General features: G+C 49.1%; 1 protein-coding gene across 8 annotated transcripts in view; it reads left to right on the top strand.

Annotated features, from left to right (window-relative positions):
- Positions 1 to 9,828, top strand: part of SFXN2 (sideroflexin 2) — a 57,600-nt gene extending 47,772 nt beyond the window's left edge. For 3 of the 8 annotated variants that reach the window (XM_059900737.1, XM_059900741.1, XM_059900735.1), the window contains 11 exons: positions 398 to 582; positions 763 to 933; positions 1,872 to 1,970; positions 2,900 to 2,975; positions 3,295 to 3,380; positions 4,675 to 4,735; positions 5,123 to 5,189; positions 5,783 to 5,832; positions 6,129 to 6,178; positions 7,693 to 7,740; positions 8,575 to 9,828. In XM_059900737.1, the coding sequence (XP_059756720.1) occupies positions 422 to 582; positions 763 to 933; positions 1,872 to 1,970; positions 2,900 to 2,975; positions 3,295 to 3,380; positions 4,675 to 4,735; positions 5,123 to 5,189; positions 5,783 to 5,832; positions 6,129 to 6,178; positions 7,693 to 7,740; positions 8,575 to 8,674 (969 nt within the window). In that variant the 5' untranslated portion in view covers positions 398 to 421 and the 3' untranslated portion in view covers positions 8,675 to 9,828. The remainder of the gene's footprint in view (positions 1 to 397; positions 583 to 762; positions 934 to 1,871; positions 1,971 to 2,899; positions 2,976 to 3,294; positions 3,381 to 4,674; positions 4,736 to 5,122; positions 5,190 to 5,782; positions 5,833 to 6,128; positions 6,179 to 7,692; positions 7,741 to 8,574) is intronic. The other 5 variants (XM_059900742.1, XM_059900739.1, XM_059900738.1 and 2 more) reach the window with 3 other exon arrangements.
- Positions 9,829 to 14,771: the final 4,943 nt, after the last annotated feature.

Raw genomic sequence — 14,771 nt, 5'->3', positions numbered from 1 at the left:
CACCTCTTCTGGGAAGCCCGCCTTGATTTTTGTGTCCCCCTTCTCAGCTCCCTCTCATCTCCTGTGCTTATTGTTGCTGTATGTATTATCTGTTGTTCCACAGGTGGGCTCTTGCTCTACAGTCAGACTCGGCTCCCCAAGGACAGGCACTGTACTGTCCCTTTTCCCAGCCTCGCCCACAGCATGATCAAGCACCAGGCTGGCCACCAGCAGGCACTCAGGAAACACATGTTGGTGCCCAGTTGCTCAGACTGGTGACCATTCACTGGGCCCTTCCTGAGCTGAGTCAGATGATGCTAGCGGCTGGTGAGAGCAGTCAGTCTACCGTAGCGGGAGGTGCTAAGGGCCTCCAGGGCAGGCTTTGAGGACAATCTTCATTTTTCCTCTGTTCCTGAAGTCCACAGTTTTATGTGTGAGCAGGATGGAGGCTGACCTGTCTGGCTTTAATATCGATGCCCCCCGTTGGGACCAGTGCACTTTCCTAGGGCGGGTGAAGCATTTCTTCAATGTCACGGACCCCCGCACCGTACTGGTACCAGAGTGGGAGCTGGACTGGGCCAAAGTGATGGTGGAGAAGAGCAGGTGAGCGGTTAGGGGAGTGGGCTGGGGGCAGTGGGGCGACATCGGTGGGTGCCCTAGGGACGAGGTGGAAACGGAAGACGAGGGGCTAGGCAGAGAGCTCAGGGAGGAGGAGGAGCTGAGAGCAGGATGACTCGGGGCCAGGGGTCAGGAGGTAACACCGCCTGTGGTCCTTGGTGGCAGGATGGGGACCGTGCCCCCAGGCACGCGAGTGGAGCAGCTGCTCTACGCCAAGAAGCTGTACGACTCGGCCTTCCACCCTGACACCGGGGACAAGATGAACGTCATTGGGCGGATGTCCTTCCAGGTCCCCGGGGGCATGATCATCACGGGCTTCATGCTCCAGTTCTACAGGTGCGACCCGGGAGCAAGGCAGCGCCAGGTGCAGCCACGTGGACCTGTTAGGCAGGGAGCCATAGTAGGATGATAGTAATAGCCGTCTTTATGGATCCCTGACCAGCTACCAGGCACTGTGTTAAATTCTTTGCATATTATCACCTCATTTAATCTCAGCAACCCTACAGAGAGGTACTGTTTTCATCTCCATTTTATAGATGAAGAACTGAGGTTCTGGAGAGGTTATATGACTTGTCCAAGTTCACACAGCCAGGAAATAGTGGTGCCTGGCTGTATAAACTGAGGCAGGCCTCTCAAGAGTGCTCAACGGATGAGCTATTCTCATTCCCTCTTTAAAAAGTACTTATTCAACAATGAATTTAATGTATTTTTATAATGTAATATCCAAGTAAAAAAATTGGGACACCCTTTCAGCCCAGTTGGGGAGAGAAACTTTCTCTGTTGTTCCCCCTTTCTCTCTTCCCTCTCCCGCTCCTTCCCCCACGCATTCAGTTACCCAGTTGTTGAGCCAGGCCTTGGGCCAGGTGTGGGGAGTATAAAGACTTTAGTCCCTCCCTTCAAGGGGTGCCCAATTTTGTTGAGACCGAGAAGTAAATAGTTACCGTCCAGCTTGCCAAGTGGTAGGTTAGGGGTAGAATATGGGGTGGTGGGAGCAGAGAGCATAGAATGACTAACTGTGTCTCAGGAAGGGCAGGGGAAGGGTTGGGAAGGTTCCAAGGAAGAAGAGATCTCTCAACAGAGCAGGATTCAGCCATGTATGGAAAGGGTAGGGGGCATGGTTGCTCCAGTCAGAGGGACAGGCTGTGCAAAAAAGCCCAGCTGCATGAAACAGCATGGGAACAGCTTGGGGAGCGGCAGGTAATGTGGTTTGACTGGTGTGCCCCAAACCCTCTTTCCATCCTCCTCTCTGCCTCTCTGGGCCTCCCTCCTGGTAGGACGATACCGGCAGTGATCTTCTGGCAGTGGGTGAACCAGTCCTTCAATGCCTTAGTCAACTACACCAACAGGAATGCAGCTTCCCCCACGTCGGTCAGGTAGGAGACGTGAACCCCAGGCCATCCATGTGGGCCTGGAGCAGGTGGCTGTCCTCTTGCCTTCAGGGGAACAGCCCTTCTAAAGGGTTCCAGGGCCGTCAGTCCTCCCTGGGTGGGACCTGCGCTGGGCAAGTGACCAGGTCTCCCTTTTCAGGGTTTGGAAGTATTAGGCTGACTAGGAGAGTATCTTCTTCCTAGACCAATTCAACATTCATTCACTTACTCATTCATTCATTCTACAAATATTTCTTGAGTGTGTATTAGGTGCTGGGCATGGTTCTAGGTGCTGGGGATACGTTTGAGTAAGACATGTGTGCTCTCTGGAGTTTAAGGTCTTTTAAGAAAACAAGCATAGGGACTTCCCTAGTGGTCCAGTGGTTAAGACTCCATGCTCCCAGTGCAGGGGGCACAGGTTTGATCCCTGGTCAGGGAACTAAGATCCCGAATCCCACATGCCACATGGCGCGGCCAAAAAAAAAAAAAAAAAAGGGAAAACAAGCGTAATAATCTCAGACTGTGATTGCTGCCATTAAGGAAATAAATAGATAACAAGACAGAGAACAGCAGAGGGGCATCTGTGTAGATAGGCTGTTCAGGGAAGTCCTTTCTGCAGAGCTGACATTTCAGCTGAGTTTTGAAAGATAAGGATTTAGCCATGCAGGAGCCCAGGGAAGAATTCCCAGGATAAGGAGCAGCAACATGCAAAGGTTCTGAGCAGGAAGGCATTTGGTGTGTTTAAAGTACTGAAAGGAGGCCAAGGGGACTGGAGCAGCTGAGTGAGTTGGGGGGAGATCACAAGGTGAGGCTGGGGACAGACCACATGAGCTTCTCAGGCATGAAGCCACATTTCTAGCCTTTATCACTCAAGCCATCGTCCTGCCCTCAGCCAGCTAGGGTCCCCGCTCCCAAACATCTCTCTCCTCCACTAGGCAGATGGCCGTTTCCTACATCACTGCCACAACCGCTGCCGTGACCACTGCTGTGGGCATGAACATGTTGACAAAGGTACCGTCTGGGGTTGCTGTGGGCGTGGTGGCCACTAGGCGGCAGCAAAGTCCTAGGGAAAACTTTTTTTTACCAGGCAGGGGCCGTTTCCGGTCTGGATGAGTTGGGTTTGGCCAGAGCCCAGCCAAGTAGTGGGAAATTCAGCAGGGCTGCGCCCATTTGGTCTTTCTCGGCCCTTTGAGGGAGTTTGGGTTCCCCGACTGGGTGTCGGGATGCGTGGCAGTACCAAGGTCTGATTTCTTGTTCTATCTTCCTGAAGCCCCTTCCACCCCCATCTCCAGGGAGCCTGACCTACTCCCATTGTTCTCTTCTCCCACAGAGAGCCCCGCCCCTGGTGGGCCGCTGGGTGCCCTTTGCCGCTGTGGCTGCGGCTAACTGTGTCAACATCCCAATGATGCGACAGCAGTGAGTACAGGGATCCCTTTTCCTCCCTACAGACCGTGAGGCTAGCAGGGGAAGGACAAGAAACCCAGGCAGTGGGTGGCTCGTTGGGGCTGAGGTGGGTGTGGGGAGGGCTGCCGAGCTGCGCTTCTGAAGGTTCCCTGAGGACTGGCGGCTCCAACAGTGACGGCTGCAGGAGTGGCGGGTGACTTAGGTTTCATCTGTGATGTGTGTTGTGGATGATGGGGAGCAGGGGTGGGGCGTGAGCGAGGACCTGTGGGGTTTGGCACTAGCTCATGTCCTTTCAACTGCAACTGTATTTGAGTTGTGAACTCGACCTACTTCCAAAGCCCTGGGGATGCCTTACAGAATGAAACGCATCAGAGCGAGGTGTCCAAAGATAGAACAGAACCAAGAAGCTTTGAGGAAGCCAGAGGGGCAGATAGATGTTTTCCAGGCACCAGGCTCTAAGTGTCACAGCAGGAAAGGTGAAAGGAGAAACCCGCTGTGTCCCACAGCTCTTGTTTCTTGACTAGAGAAAGTATAGATGTTCCTCTGTTATAAAATTTAATGATGTAGTAGAGGTAAAGCGCCCCAAATGGCGCCTGGACTGTAAGAAAATGCTGCATTAAGCGTTAGCTACTGTTGCCCCTGTTTCCATCAGTGCCTTCCTCGTCATCACCAGTATCTATCTATAAGGCACATTTTCTTGGGATTAGTAGCAAATGGAAAGTGATCACAACCGCCCTTGCAGAAAGAGCACACCACGGAATAGTCGTGCATGCACACTGCTCGCCTCCTCTTCCCCTCCCCCATCCAGTTGCTCCTTCCAACGAATGAATGAGTCCCCACCACCCACCTGGTCTTGGATGGAGTGCTGTCAAGCACTGGCCTGAGACTAACAGCTCCTGTTTGGGAGCAGTCACTGTGTCAGGCACTGGACTTAGCACTTTGCAGGCATTATCTTGTTTAATCCTCACCAAGTCCTGTGAAGTGGGTGCCATGATTATCCCCATTTTGCAAATGCGGATAACTGTGTCTTTAGAAGGATTAGGGAACTTGCTCAAGATCATACACTTGCTCTGCAGTTTCCGGATTCAGCCTAGGCCGTTGGGGCCCAGTGCTAGCTCTCTGAGCCTCTGCCCTAGGTCACGGCTGGATACCACTCTCTGGAGTGGGGAAGGGCGCTCCAAGGGCCAGCTGCAGGAGGTGGCTTCCTAGAGCTTGAGTGCCCTGGCCTTGGTCCCCTGGTGTTTCACATCGCTGGCAGTCTTCCAGCACCCCTTTCCCATATCCAGCACCTCCTGTCTGTGTTTAGGGAACTCATCCAGGGCATCTGCGTGAAGGACAGGAACCACAATGAGATTGGTCATTCCCGGGTGAGCAGAGGCCTGCCTTTGGGGTGGGAGGAGGGAGTTCCCTCTCAGACCCTGTCCTGTTCTTCGTGGTCAGAGCAGGCCTGGGCTCTACTATAGGGCTGAGAAACCTTCTCCCTGACTCCATCCTCCTTCCCCATCGATTTTCCCTCCATATCTCTGTTCATGTCTTTTCTCCATCGTTTCTGGTCCTGAAACCATAAAAATGTGGCTGGGTGGGAGAGGGTCAGGTGAGGTCACTCAACCCCTGGCAGGTCCATCCCTTACTCTTTACCAGCTCAGACTTGGCCTTGACCCTGACCCTGACCCTGACCCTGACCCAGCCCTCTGGTGCAGCCTATGGATACTGGATAAGCTCATTCCTGACAACTTACTCTTTTCTGCCCTCAGAGAGCTGCGGCCATAGGCATCACCCAAGTGGTTATTTCTCGGATCACCATGGCAGCCCCTGGCATGAGTAAGATGGGGAAGCCCTCCCATCCTGGGGGACCCTGGAACAAGTGATGGAGACCTCAACCACACTTCGGGTGGGGGGTGGGACCTCAGCCTCGATAGACATGCTTCTCAGACTGGTTTGCTTGAGTGCCAAGAGCCACGGGAGAGCCACACTGTAATTCCTGGAATGTCAATTAATCAGAGATTTGGTGGAGAAAGTTATTTTCATTTAACAAATATTCCTTAAGTTCCTTCAATGTGCTGGACACACTGTGGGGTGCTGGGGAGACAGTGGTAGAGAAAAATAAGTCCCCTGCCTTGGTTTTGCTGTCAGCAGGGGCATGTTACAGAGCAGGATACAAAATTTGCTTCAAAGATAGTTTTGAGAAGGGTGCTCTGGGCCTGCGGTACTTGTCCTCCTGTTGTTATAGGTGTGCAGGTTGAGGAGTTTGGGAAGCACCTTCTGCCAGGACTTGGGGGAGGGAGGGGGCATGGCCACGCCTACAGTCTTCCATTCTTCTCCTGGGGAAGGAGGGGGAATCACTCAGTCTGTGATCCGACTTTGGAAAGGGATCTGGGGGGGAGTCTCACAGCCTTTCCCCTGGTTTCTTCCAGTCCTGCTGCCGGTCGTCATGGAAAGGCTGGAGAAACTGCGCTGCATGAAGGTGAGCGGATTCTCCTTTGCATCTTCCCTGCCCAGAACACACCCATGCTGGGGGCCCTTGACCATCTTACCCTTCCCTCTTGCTCCCACCCTGCACCTCACTCAAGTAGGGCCCATCCCGGTGCCCGCTGGCTGCCCAGTTCTCGGCCTTGTCTGCCGAGAGCAAGGAGAGCCCCCTCCCCGCCCTGCAGAGCCAGGGTTTCCCGCCTGCGGGTTTCTAGCTGGGTGACCGGCGTGGGTTTCACCTCGAAGTATGTAAGTCCCACGTGGGTCTCTCTTTTGTCTGTTTCTGTGCAGAGAATCCGGGTGCTGCACGCCCCATTGCAGGTTCTGCTGTCCGGGTGTTTGTGAGTATCATATTTTCTCGGTTTGGGGGTCTATGGTGGGGTGCCCAAGATCTGTCTTCTTGTGTCACCCATGTTGCAAAACATATACTCCTTTACCTGACTTCAAAAGCGCCCGGGCTTGAACACCTGTGGCCCCTCTGGCGCGCTCTCACCCCTTCTTTCTGAGGGCGCCAGGCTGGCACTGTGCACACACTGGAGTGGAAAGTGGAACCCTTGGGGGTCCTTCTGTCCCAGGGTCTCCCCTCTGACCTTAGGTCTTCAGTAGTTTTAGAGAAGAGACAAAAATGATGAGATCATCCCACCACAAAAAATAAATGAATTATGTGATGTGATAGAGGGGTTAGCTCACGCCGGTGGTAAACTTACACAGTGTTACATGTCAGTTATATCTCAATACATCCAAAAAGATGAGCCATCGAAAATGACAGCACAGCCTGGGCCCATCAAGTGTCCCAGCCTCACATGGGAGGAAAGCACCACGAGTCCTGGCAGCATTCTTAGGTGCCTGCCCTTGACTGGACATGTCCCAGCATTACTCATGCTTTGTGAGGCCATGAGGCTAATGACAGCAACCAAAGCTAACATGTATTGGATGTTTTCTGTGTGCCGCCACTGTGTTGATGTTTCACGTCTATATTTTCACCTAATTCTCTCAGCCCTCGAGGTGTACATACTGTCATCATCTCCTTTCCCAGATGAAGAAACTTGCCCACGCGTCTCTAGCTGGTAATTGCTGGAGCTGCGATTGGATCCTTAGCAGGTCTAACATTATTCCAGGCTGTCTTCTGCTAACTGATTTCCCACTGAGGGAGCAGTGACCATGGGCTGGATGTGTCACACGTGTTATCTCATTTAATCCTCACAGTAACCCTGCAAAGTAGGTACTCTTGCCCTCCCTCTGCTGGCTCAGAGGGAACTTGCCCAAGATTGCACAGCTAGGAAGTGGCAGAGCTGGGGCACGAACCTAGGTCTGTTAGATTCCCAAATCCTGTAAAACATGGTCCTGGATCCGCATCCTCTGAGAACTTGTGAGAAGTAAAGACTCTCAAGCCCTTTCCCAGACCTACTGAATTAGCATCACATTTGAACAAGCTCCTCGAGTTCCTTGCATGCCCGGTGAAGTTTGAGAAGCTCTGCCCTCACTGTTCTCCAACAGCCCGGGCATTCAGTGAGTACAGCAGCAGGACCCTGAGTTCACACCCCGCGCTGGTTTCCCTAAACATCAGGAATTGCCGGTGGTCATTAGGGCTGCTGCTCACACTCCCTGGTGGCTCCATTACCTTCTTCATCTGCTTGAATGATGGGTGGGTGGGGTGTGAGGGGGAGTGTGGGGGGGGCTGATTTTATCATGTGCTAGAGTGAGTCTCCAGGCACCAAGAGACCAGGAGAAGGGTTGGAGGGAGAGGAGCTTTGGCGCCGGCTCCGCCTTCCTTTGAGGGGCTCAGCGATGGGGTGTGGGTGGGTCTGTGAGATGCCAGACACTCCCTAATGCTTTGGTTTCTCTTTTCTTCCAGCCTCATCTTCATGGTGCCAGTGGCATGTGGGCTGTTCCCGCAGACATGGTATCAGCTGTTCATTCCTCACTTGGTTTTACTGAGCACCCTGTCCCTGGTCTCCCTGACCTGCCTGGTGTCCCGAAGGAGAGAGGGAGGGGCAGGCAGGGAGGCATCTGTCCAAGGACAAGTGCCTGTCAGTCTAAACTCCGGGCCTCTTGACCCCAGGTGAATGGTAAACTGAAACAGAGCTCCAAGGGGCAGAGGGATGAGTTGCTCACTCCCGGTGGAGCAAAGGCTGCCTTGGAGAGAAGGTGGGGGAACAGTAAGAGACTTTCTGTCCCTGCTGGTTAAGTTACTAGATCCATCTCCCTGGCTGGATCTGGTCTTTGAAATTGAACAGGAGGGTAGGTACTCACTCTGGCTGATGTTTGCCAGAGGGTGGACGGCTTCGACCTCTCCGCTTCCCTTGCATGTCCTGGGAAGGGCAGAGGGGGTGGGTGAGGAGAGATGATGGCAAAGGGAAGGTAAGCATCAGACTGGGGCGGTGGGTTGAGGCGGAGGACTAGCTCCAGGAGACCAGGCATAGCTTGAATAGATACGGAGAAGATGCCCGTTTCCCTTTCCCTAGTACTCTCAGCTCCGTAGTCAACTGCTACACATCTCCTGTGTTCTGAGCACCGAGCTTGTAATCTTGAAGAAGACGGAAGTTTAGCACCAGGGAGATGAAGTCAGGGCTCAACAGAAGTAAAATCAACATACTGTAGTGTACGGAGGTCATTAATAATTCTGATGGAAAATGGGCAAGGGCTTCTTAGAGGCGGCATCTGAGTTGGATTTTATCTGAGGGTAATTTGCTGCTCGTCCAGGTGGCACACTTATAAGCCCCTTCTCTCTTCTCAGTGAATTGCCAGTTTCCTATCTGGAACCAGAGCTCCAAGACACTATCAAGGCCAAGTGTGGAGAACCTGTGCCTTATGTCTACTTCAATAAGGGTCTCTAAATGCCCCACCCCAGCAAGGACCAGTCCATACCCATATTTACCAGCTCCTCCTTAGCCACTGTGGATTCCTGTGCCTCATTCCTCTTTGCCAACAGGGCCTGTAGGCCAGGGTGGATTTTGGGGGACGAGGGTTGGGGTGGGAGGATGCATCATGCTTCTACCCAGGCACCTGGGTTTATTGGACTCCAGGGGATAAACGTGAACAAGGGGAGAGAGGCCAAGTCTTCTATCTGCTCTCCCCTAACCCCTGTCCCCTGGAGACCAGGAGCTGAGACCCTCTCAGGGAGAAGGTGCTGGGACCTGGGGGTGACACTCAAGCAAACCATTTGGAAAAATTAGGAAACCTTTAGGATTCTGGTTCCAGCCAGGATTGAGGAAGGGCCCCTCTTCTCTTCCTCCTCATCGGCTCTCAGGCAAGGGAACCTTTCACCTGTGTAGTTCTGGCTCCTTCAGGAAGCGGGAGGGAAGAGGCCAGGTCACCTTGGGGCTCCTCTTTGCTCTTCCCCACTCTCCTCCCCAGGGCCCCCTGGTCAGAAAGCTTCTCTGGGAGTCTTGCTAAACTTGAATTTATCAGGCACCCAGGAGTTTTAGTGCAAAAAAAAAAAGGGCATTGTGTGAGGCAGCAGAGTTTTGTGGTGCTTCAAGCCCTACCTGTTGACATTGGCTTTGTTCTCCTGCCCCAAAAATCATATCTGATTCTATTTCTCTGTGTCTAAAAGATAAATCCACTGACTGTGAGTAAAAAGGATGTAGATAGGCATTAACTGCACATGTTAGTGGGTATAATTTCCTGGCTACCTCCCTTCCTCAGCCCATTGGGTTAAACACCAAAGAAAGACTGGTGTGTACTGAATAGGAAAGGGAAGTTTTATTTGGATGCCTCTGAGAGGAAATCAACCAGGACCAAAGAGCCTTAAAGGACACACAGCAAAGCGCAGCCGCTCGCCCTTCCCAGCCTGGCTGCTCTAGGTGATTTCTCAGGCCCTTGGGGGAGAGGGGGCTGTTGTGGCTGACCTGGGGCCATGTCTGTATGAGTTTTGTGTAGTCGAATTTACTGACTGATCAAAGGATATCACTGTGAATTGAATGCATTTCTTGAAAGAGCACAGCGAACTGTCTGCACACTGAGTTAATAAAGCCTGGATGGAAAGCAGGATCTGGTTTTACTTTGGCCTTGGCGTGGAGGAGGGTATCACAACTATAAGGGGAACCTGTCTGGTGCCCGGAGGCCATTGTTCATCTCCCTTATTATGGAGGAAAAATCCACCTGTCTTTGCTTGAGGCTCCAGAGATCTCCCAGTGTGGGAGTGTGTTGCTCTGGGGGAGGGGGCGCGGGGAGTTGGCAAACCATGGCTCAAGGGTCCAGATCTGCCTGGTATCTGCTTTTGTGTATCTGGGAACTAAGAATGGCCTTTACATTTTTTAGAAGTTGTGAAAAAGAAAAAGAATATGTGAGACCCTGTGTATGTGGCATGGAGAGCCTGAAATATTTACTGTCTGGCCCTTTACACAAAAAGTTTCCCCTACTCTGGAGTAATGGTCCTTAAGAACATGCATGAGGTTCACCTGGAGGGCTTCTCAAAACATGGATTATAGGGCCCCATTCCTAGAATGTCTAATTATGCGGGTCTGGGATGGAGCCGGTGAATTTGTATTTCTGGTAATTTCCCAGTGTTGCTGATTCTGTCAGTCTGGGGACCACTTTGAAGGACCACTGCTCTAAAGAGAAAGGGCCTCCTCCCTGAGGTCAGGGTACTGGCTGCAATTTGATTTTTCCCCCATTTAAAAAAATTAAAATATAATTCACGTGACATAAAATTCATCCTTTTAAAGCGTACAGTTCAGTGGTTTTTAGCATGCTCATGATGTTGTGCAACTGTCATTACTCTCTAATTCCAGAATATTTTCATTACCCCTGAAAGAAACTCTGTACTCATTAGTAGCCACTCATTACCCTCATCCCCCAGCCCCTTGCAACCCCTAATTTATCTTCTGTCTCTATAGATTTACCTATTCTGGACATTTCATGTAGATGGAATCACACAGTATGTGGCCTTCTGTGTCTGACTTTTTTCACTTAGCGTAATATTTTCAAAGTTCATCTATTCTGTAACATGTACAATTTAATTTTAGCTGATGTCTGAGCAGAAAAGTCTGTGTCTTGGAGCTGGCTTCCTTAGGACAGGAGATCTGCTTTCAGCTTTGCTTATTTCCAAAGGCAAATAGGAAAAACATTACCAGAGCTAGCCAGAGCTTGGAAGCAATTCCGAACTGATGTTCTCTCAAGAATCCACAGTCTTCTCCTTTCTTTCCCAGCTCCTTAAGCCTCCTGGCATTCCTCCTCTCTTCATAGACAATTACTCTTTTGGAAAAGTCTGGAGTAGATAGTGGTTGCAGTTCAGAAGCAGATTAAAAATAGTTCACTCAAACCGCATCTCAGCTCTGTCTTGTAAGGCCTCTCTGCTTTCTTTGATTTGGCTCCTGCGGGATGTGGAAAGAAGTGATTAGGGTGACTAAAATGCCTTGGTCTGAGAAGTGCTGATCCAGACCGAGCAGGGTGTAGTGTTTGTCCTGTCCAGTAGCTCAGTTCAAGCTCTCAGGTAAAGGGAGAAAAGGAAGTCAGGACAAAATTCCCTTCTGTTTTCCAAATTGAAACCATTGGGGTTTCCTAATGATGATGATACCTGGCTTTTTTTTTTTTTTTATTGGAGTATAGTTGATTTACAGTGTTGCATTAGTTTCAGGTGTACAGCAAAGTGAATCAGTTTTAGGTATACATATATCCACTCTTTTTTTAGGTTCTTTTCCCATATAGGCCATTACAGAGTATTGAGTAGAGTTCCCTGTGCTATACAGCAGGTTCTTATTAGTTATCTATTTTATATATAGTAGTGTGTATACGTCAATCCCAATCTCCCAATTTATCCCTCCCCACCCCTTATCCCCTGGTAACCATAAGTTTGTTTTCTACATCTGTGACTTGACTTCTGTTTTGTACCCTTCTGTTCATTTGTATTCTTTTTTTTAGATTCCACATATAAGCGATGTCGTATGGTATTTTTTTTCTTTTTTTGAGTGGCTTGAACAAGAGACATTTATTTTCTCATGTGCTATAAGTCCATAATCAAGGTTCCAGCAAATCTGGTTTCTGGTGAGGGCTCTCTTCTTACTTTTTGTCCCAAAAGTCACTGAGGTATAGTAAAGTTCTTCAATCTTTTTATTTTTTCTTTCTGTTCTTCAAAGTAAATCAATTTAAATAATCTACCTTCAAATTCATTAACTCTTTTTTTTTCTTATTTCCATTCTTGTGTTAAACCCATCAGAACTTTTTTTTTCTTTTGTATCAGCTATTGTACTTTCAGTTCCAGAACTTCTAATGATTTTTTGGTTGTTTTAGTTTTCCTTTCTCTGCTGAGATTCCTCAGATGTTTTCTTATTATATCTATCTTGTCCTTCAAGATTCATACATACTTTCAATAGCTGACAAAGTTTTTCTTAGCTATTTATTTATCTAAATCATCTTGGTGTCGGTTTATGTTTACTAATTTTTCCTGATTATAATATTTTCCTGCTTCTGTACATATCTAGTAATTTTTTACTGTCTGCTTGACATTATGTATGTTAACTTGAAGGCTACTTGGATTATGTTGCCTTCCATTAAAGGGTATTACATTTTTATGTCATATGGTATTTGTCTTTCCATATCTGACTTACTTCACTCAGTATGACAATCTCTAGGTCCATCCATGTTTCTGCAAATGGCATTATTTTGTTCTTTTTCATGGCTGAGTAATATTCCAGTGTGTGTGTGTGTGTGTGTGTGTGTGTGTGTGTGTGTGTGTGTCACATCTTCTTTATGCATTCCTCTGTTGATGGACATTTAGGTTGCTTCCATGTCCTGGCTATTGTAAATAGTGCTGCAGTGAACACTGGGGTGCATGTATCTTTTCGAATTATGGTTTTCTTTGGGTATGTGCCCAGTAGTGGGATTGCTGGGTCATATGGTAGTTCTATTTTTAGTTTTCTAAGGAACCTCCCTACTGTTCTCCATAGTGGCTGTACCAATTTACGTTCCCACCAACAGTGTAGGAGGGTTCCCTTTTCTCCACACCCTCTCCAGCATTTATAATTTGTAGATTTTTTGATGATGGCCATTCTGACCGGTGTGAGGTGATCCCTCATTGTAGTTTTGATTTGCATTTCTCTAATAATTAATGATGTTGAGTATCTTTTCATGTGTTTTTTGGCCATCTGTGATACCTGGCTTTTATATGGAGGACTTACAACTCCTTGAGGCTGGGATTGAGACCCTGTGCTAAGAAAATAATGTGGCCCCTGCCTAGTACTCAATCTTTTATTCTCCCCTAGGGAGCTTGATTGTGGAATGGATGAAATTCTAAGAAATTTAAGACTGGCAAAAATACTTGTCACCCTGTGCAGCACTTGGGAAAGCAGGATCAAGACAGAGACAGAACCGATTTTTTTTCACTCTTACCTGTTTCCCACTTTGCCACCATTTAAGCCAAGAACAAACTTCCTTTGGGCCCAGCTATGGGCTAGACTGGGCTCGGCTCTAAAATGCTTTGGCAGGTTTTTGAGGGGAAATTGGCAGCTACAGGCAGCTGGCTTTTCTGCTGCGGGTCTTCATCTGTTCGTTTATTTTCCCAATATTGATTGAGCTCACGGTTGGGCCATGTACAGGGTGTAGGGATTTGTTTAAAAAATGAATAAGACCTGGTGTGCCATACAAAAAGCTAAAAATTTAGTCGGAGGGGCCAGGCAGGCAGAAATTATAGATTAGATACACTGTGTGGTAAGTGTTACGTGAATTCAGAAGAAGAAACCAGGGGATGAGAACTAGGAATTTTAAACGGGAAACTGTATGTGTAATGTGTAAATGAGGTTAAATGTATTGTATAGCACAGTTCATTGGGGATCTCTTAACTGTTGGGTGTGAGCAGAATGTGTGGGAAATGTAGTGGCAGTAGATGAGATAAAGAAGTATGCAGGTGTGAAAAAAAAAATACAGGGACGAGGGACACAGAAAGGACCACCATATTGATAAGTTCGGACAGTAAATCCTGTAGGTAGTTGAAGTATTTTGAGAGGGGAAGCCCTGAGACGATAATATTTGGTTTTAGGTGGTAGAACACCCCTGCTGTGACATGTGAGAGAAATTCAAGAGGGAAGAATTAGCAACTGGCAGGACAGCAGGGAGACTGTATTTAGCCAGAAAATGAGAACATGGATTGAAGCAGTGGGGGTGGATTTCAGAGCTATTTCTGAGGAAGAGTCAATAGAATTTCATCCCTCGAACTTGGGGTGACAAAGCACTGTGCCTCAGGTAAAGATACTATCTCCTAGGAATTCAAATTGACCGAAGATACTGCTTGAGCAGTTTGAGAGCAAGAGAGGGACTCTGGTACTGGGGCTGTGCTTAAAGACAAAAGACATCAAAAGCTTTTTAGATTGCAGTTGTCTTTTTTGTTTTTTCCTTTTTCCTTTTTGGCCGTGCCACCCACACAGGACGTGGGCTCCTAGGTCCCTGACCAGGAATCAAACCGGGCCCCCTGCATTGGCAGCGTGGAGTCTCAACTACTGGACCACCAGGGAAGTCTCTGCAGTTGTCTTTTTTTAAGAGTGCCAGGTTACTTTATAAAAGTAACTTATTTTCCAACACCCTTTAGAATTACCATACCCCTTTCTTTTTCTTTGCTAAACTGTGGAAATCTAATACTTCCGCCACATTCAAGATGGTGGCACCAGAATTAGACTTTTCAACGCACGTTTTGGATGGCCCCGCCCCTGATCAGAGCTACTTCCGCCACTCTCTGCGCAGCGGGACGCATTTACGCCGCCTCGTAGCACTCAAGATGGCCCGGCTTCCTCCTACTTTCCATTGGCTGGATTTCTCCGGTTTTCCGTCTTCACGAGGGGGCGGGACTTCGATTTGACTGACAGCTGTTTTGACCAATGGACGAAGGGCAAGGGCCCATGAAGCGCTGGAACTGGAGAACCATCCAAGTGTCTGGGAGGGCGTTTGGGCTGGGGCGGGGTGGAGCGGAGCCGGAAGCGGGAGGGGAGAGTGAAACAGGAA

The sequence above is a fragment of the Balaenoptera ricei genome, chromosome 16 (assembly GCF_028023285.1).
Source record: "Balaenoptera ricei isolate mBalRic1 chromosome 16, mBalRic1.hap2, whole genome shotgun sequence".
Lineage (NCBI taxonomy): Eukaryota > Metazoa > Chordata > Mammalia > Artiodactyla > Balaenopteridae > Balaenoptera > Balaenoptera ricei.
This window is presented reverse-complemented; position numbering and strand designations above follow the sequence as displayed.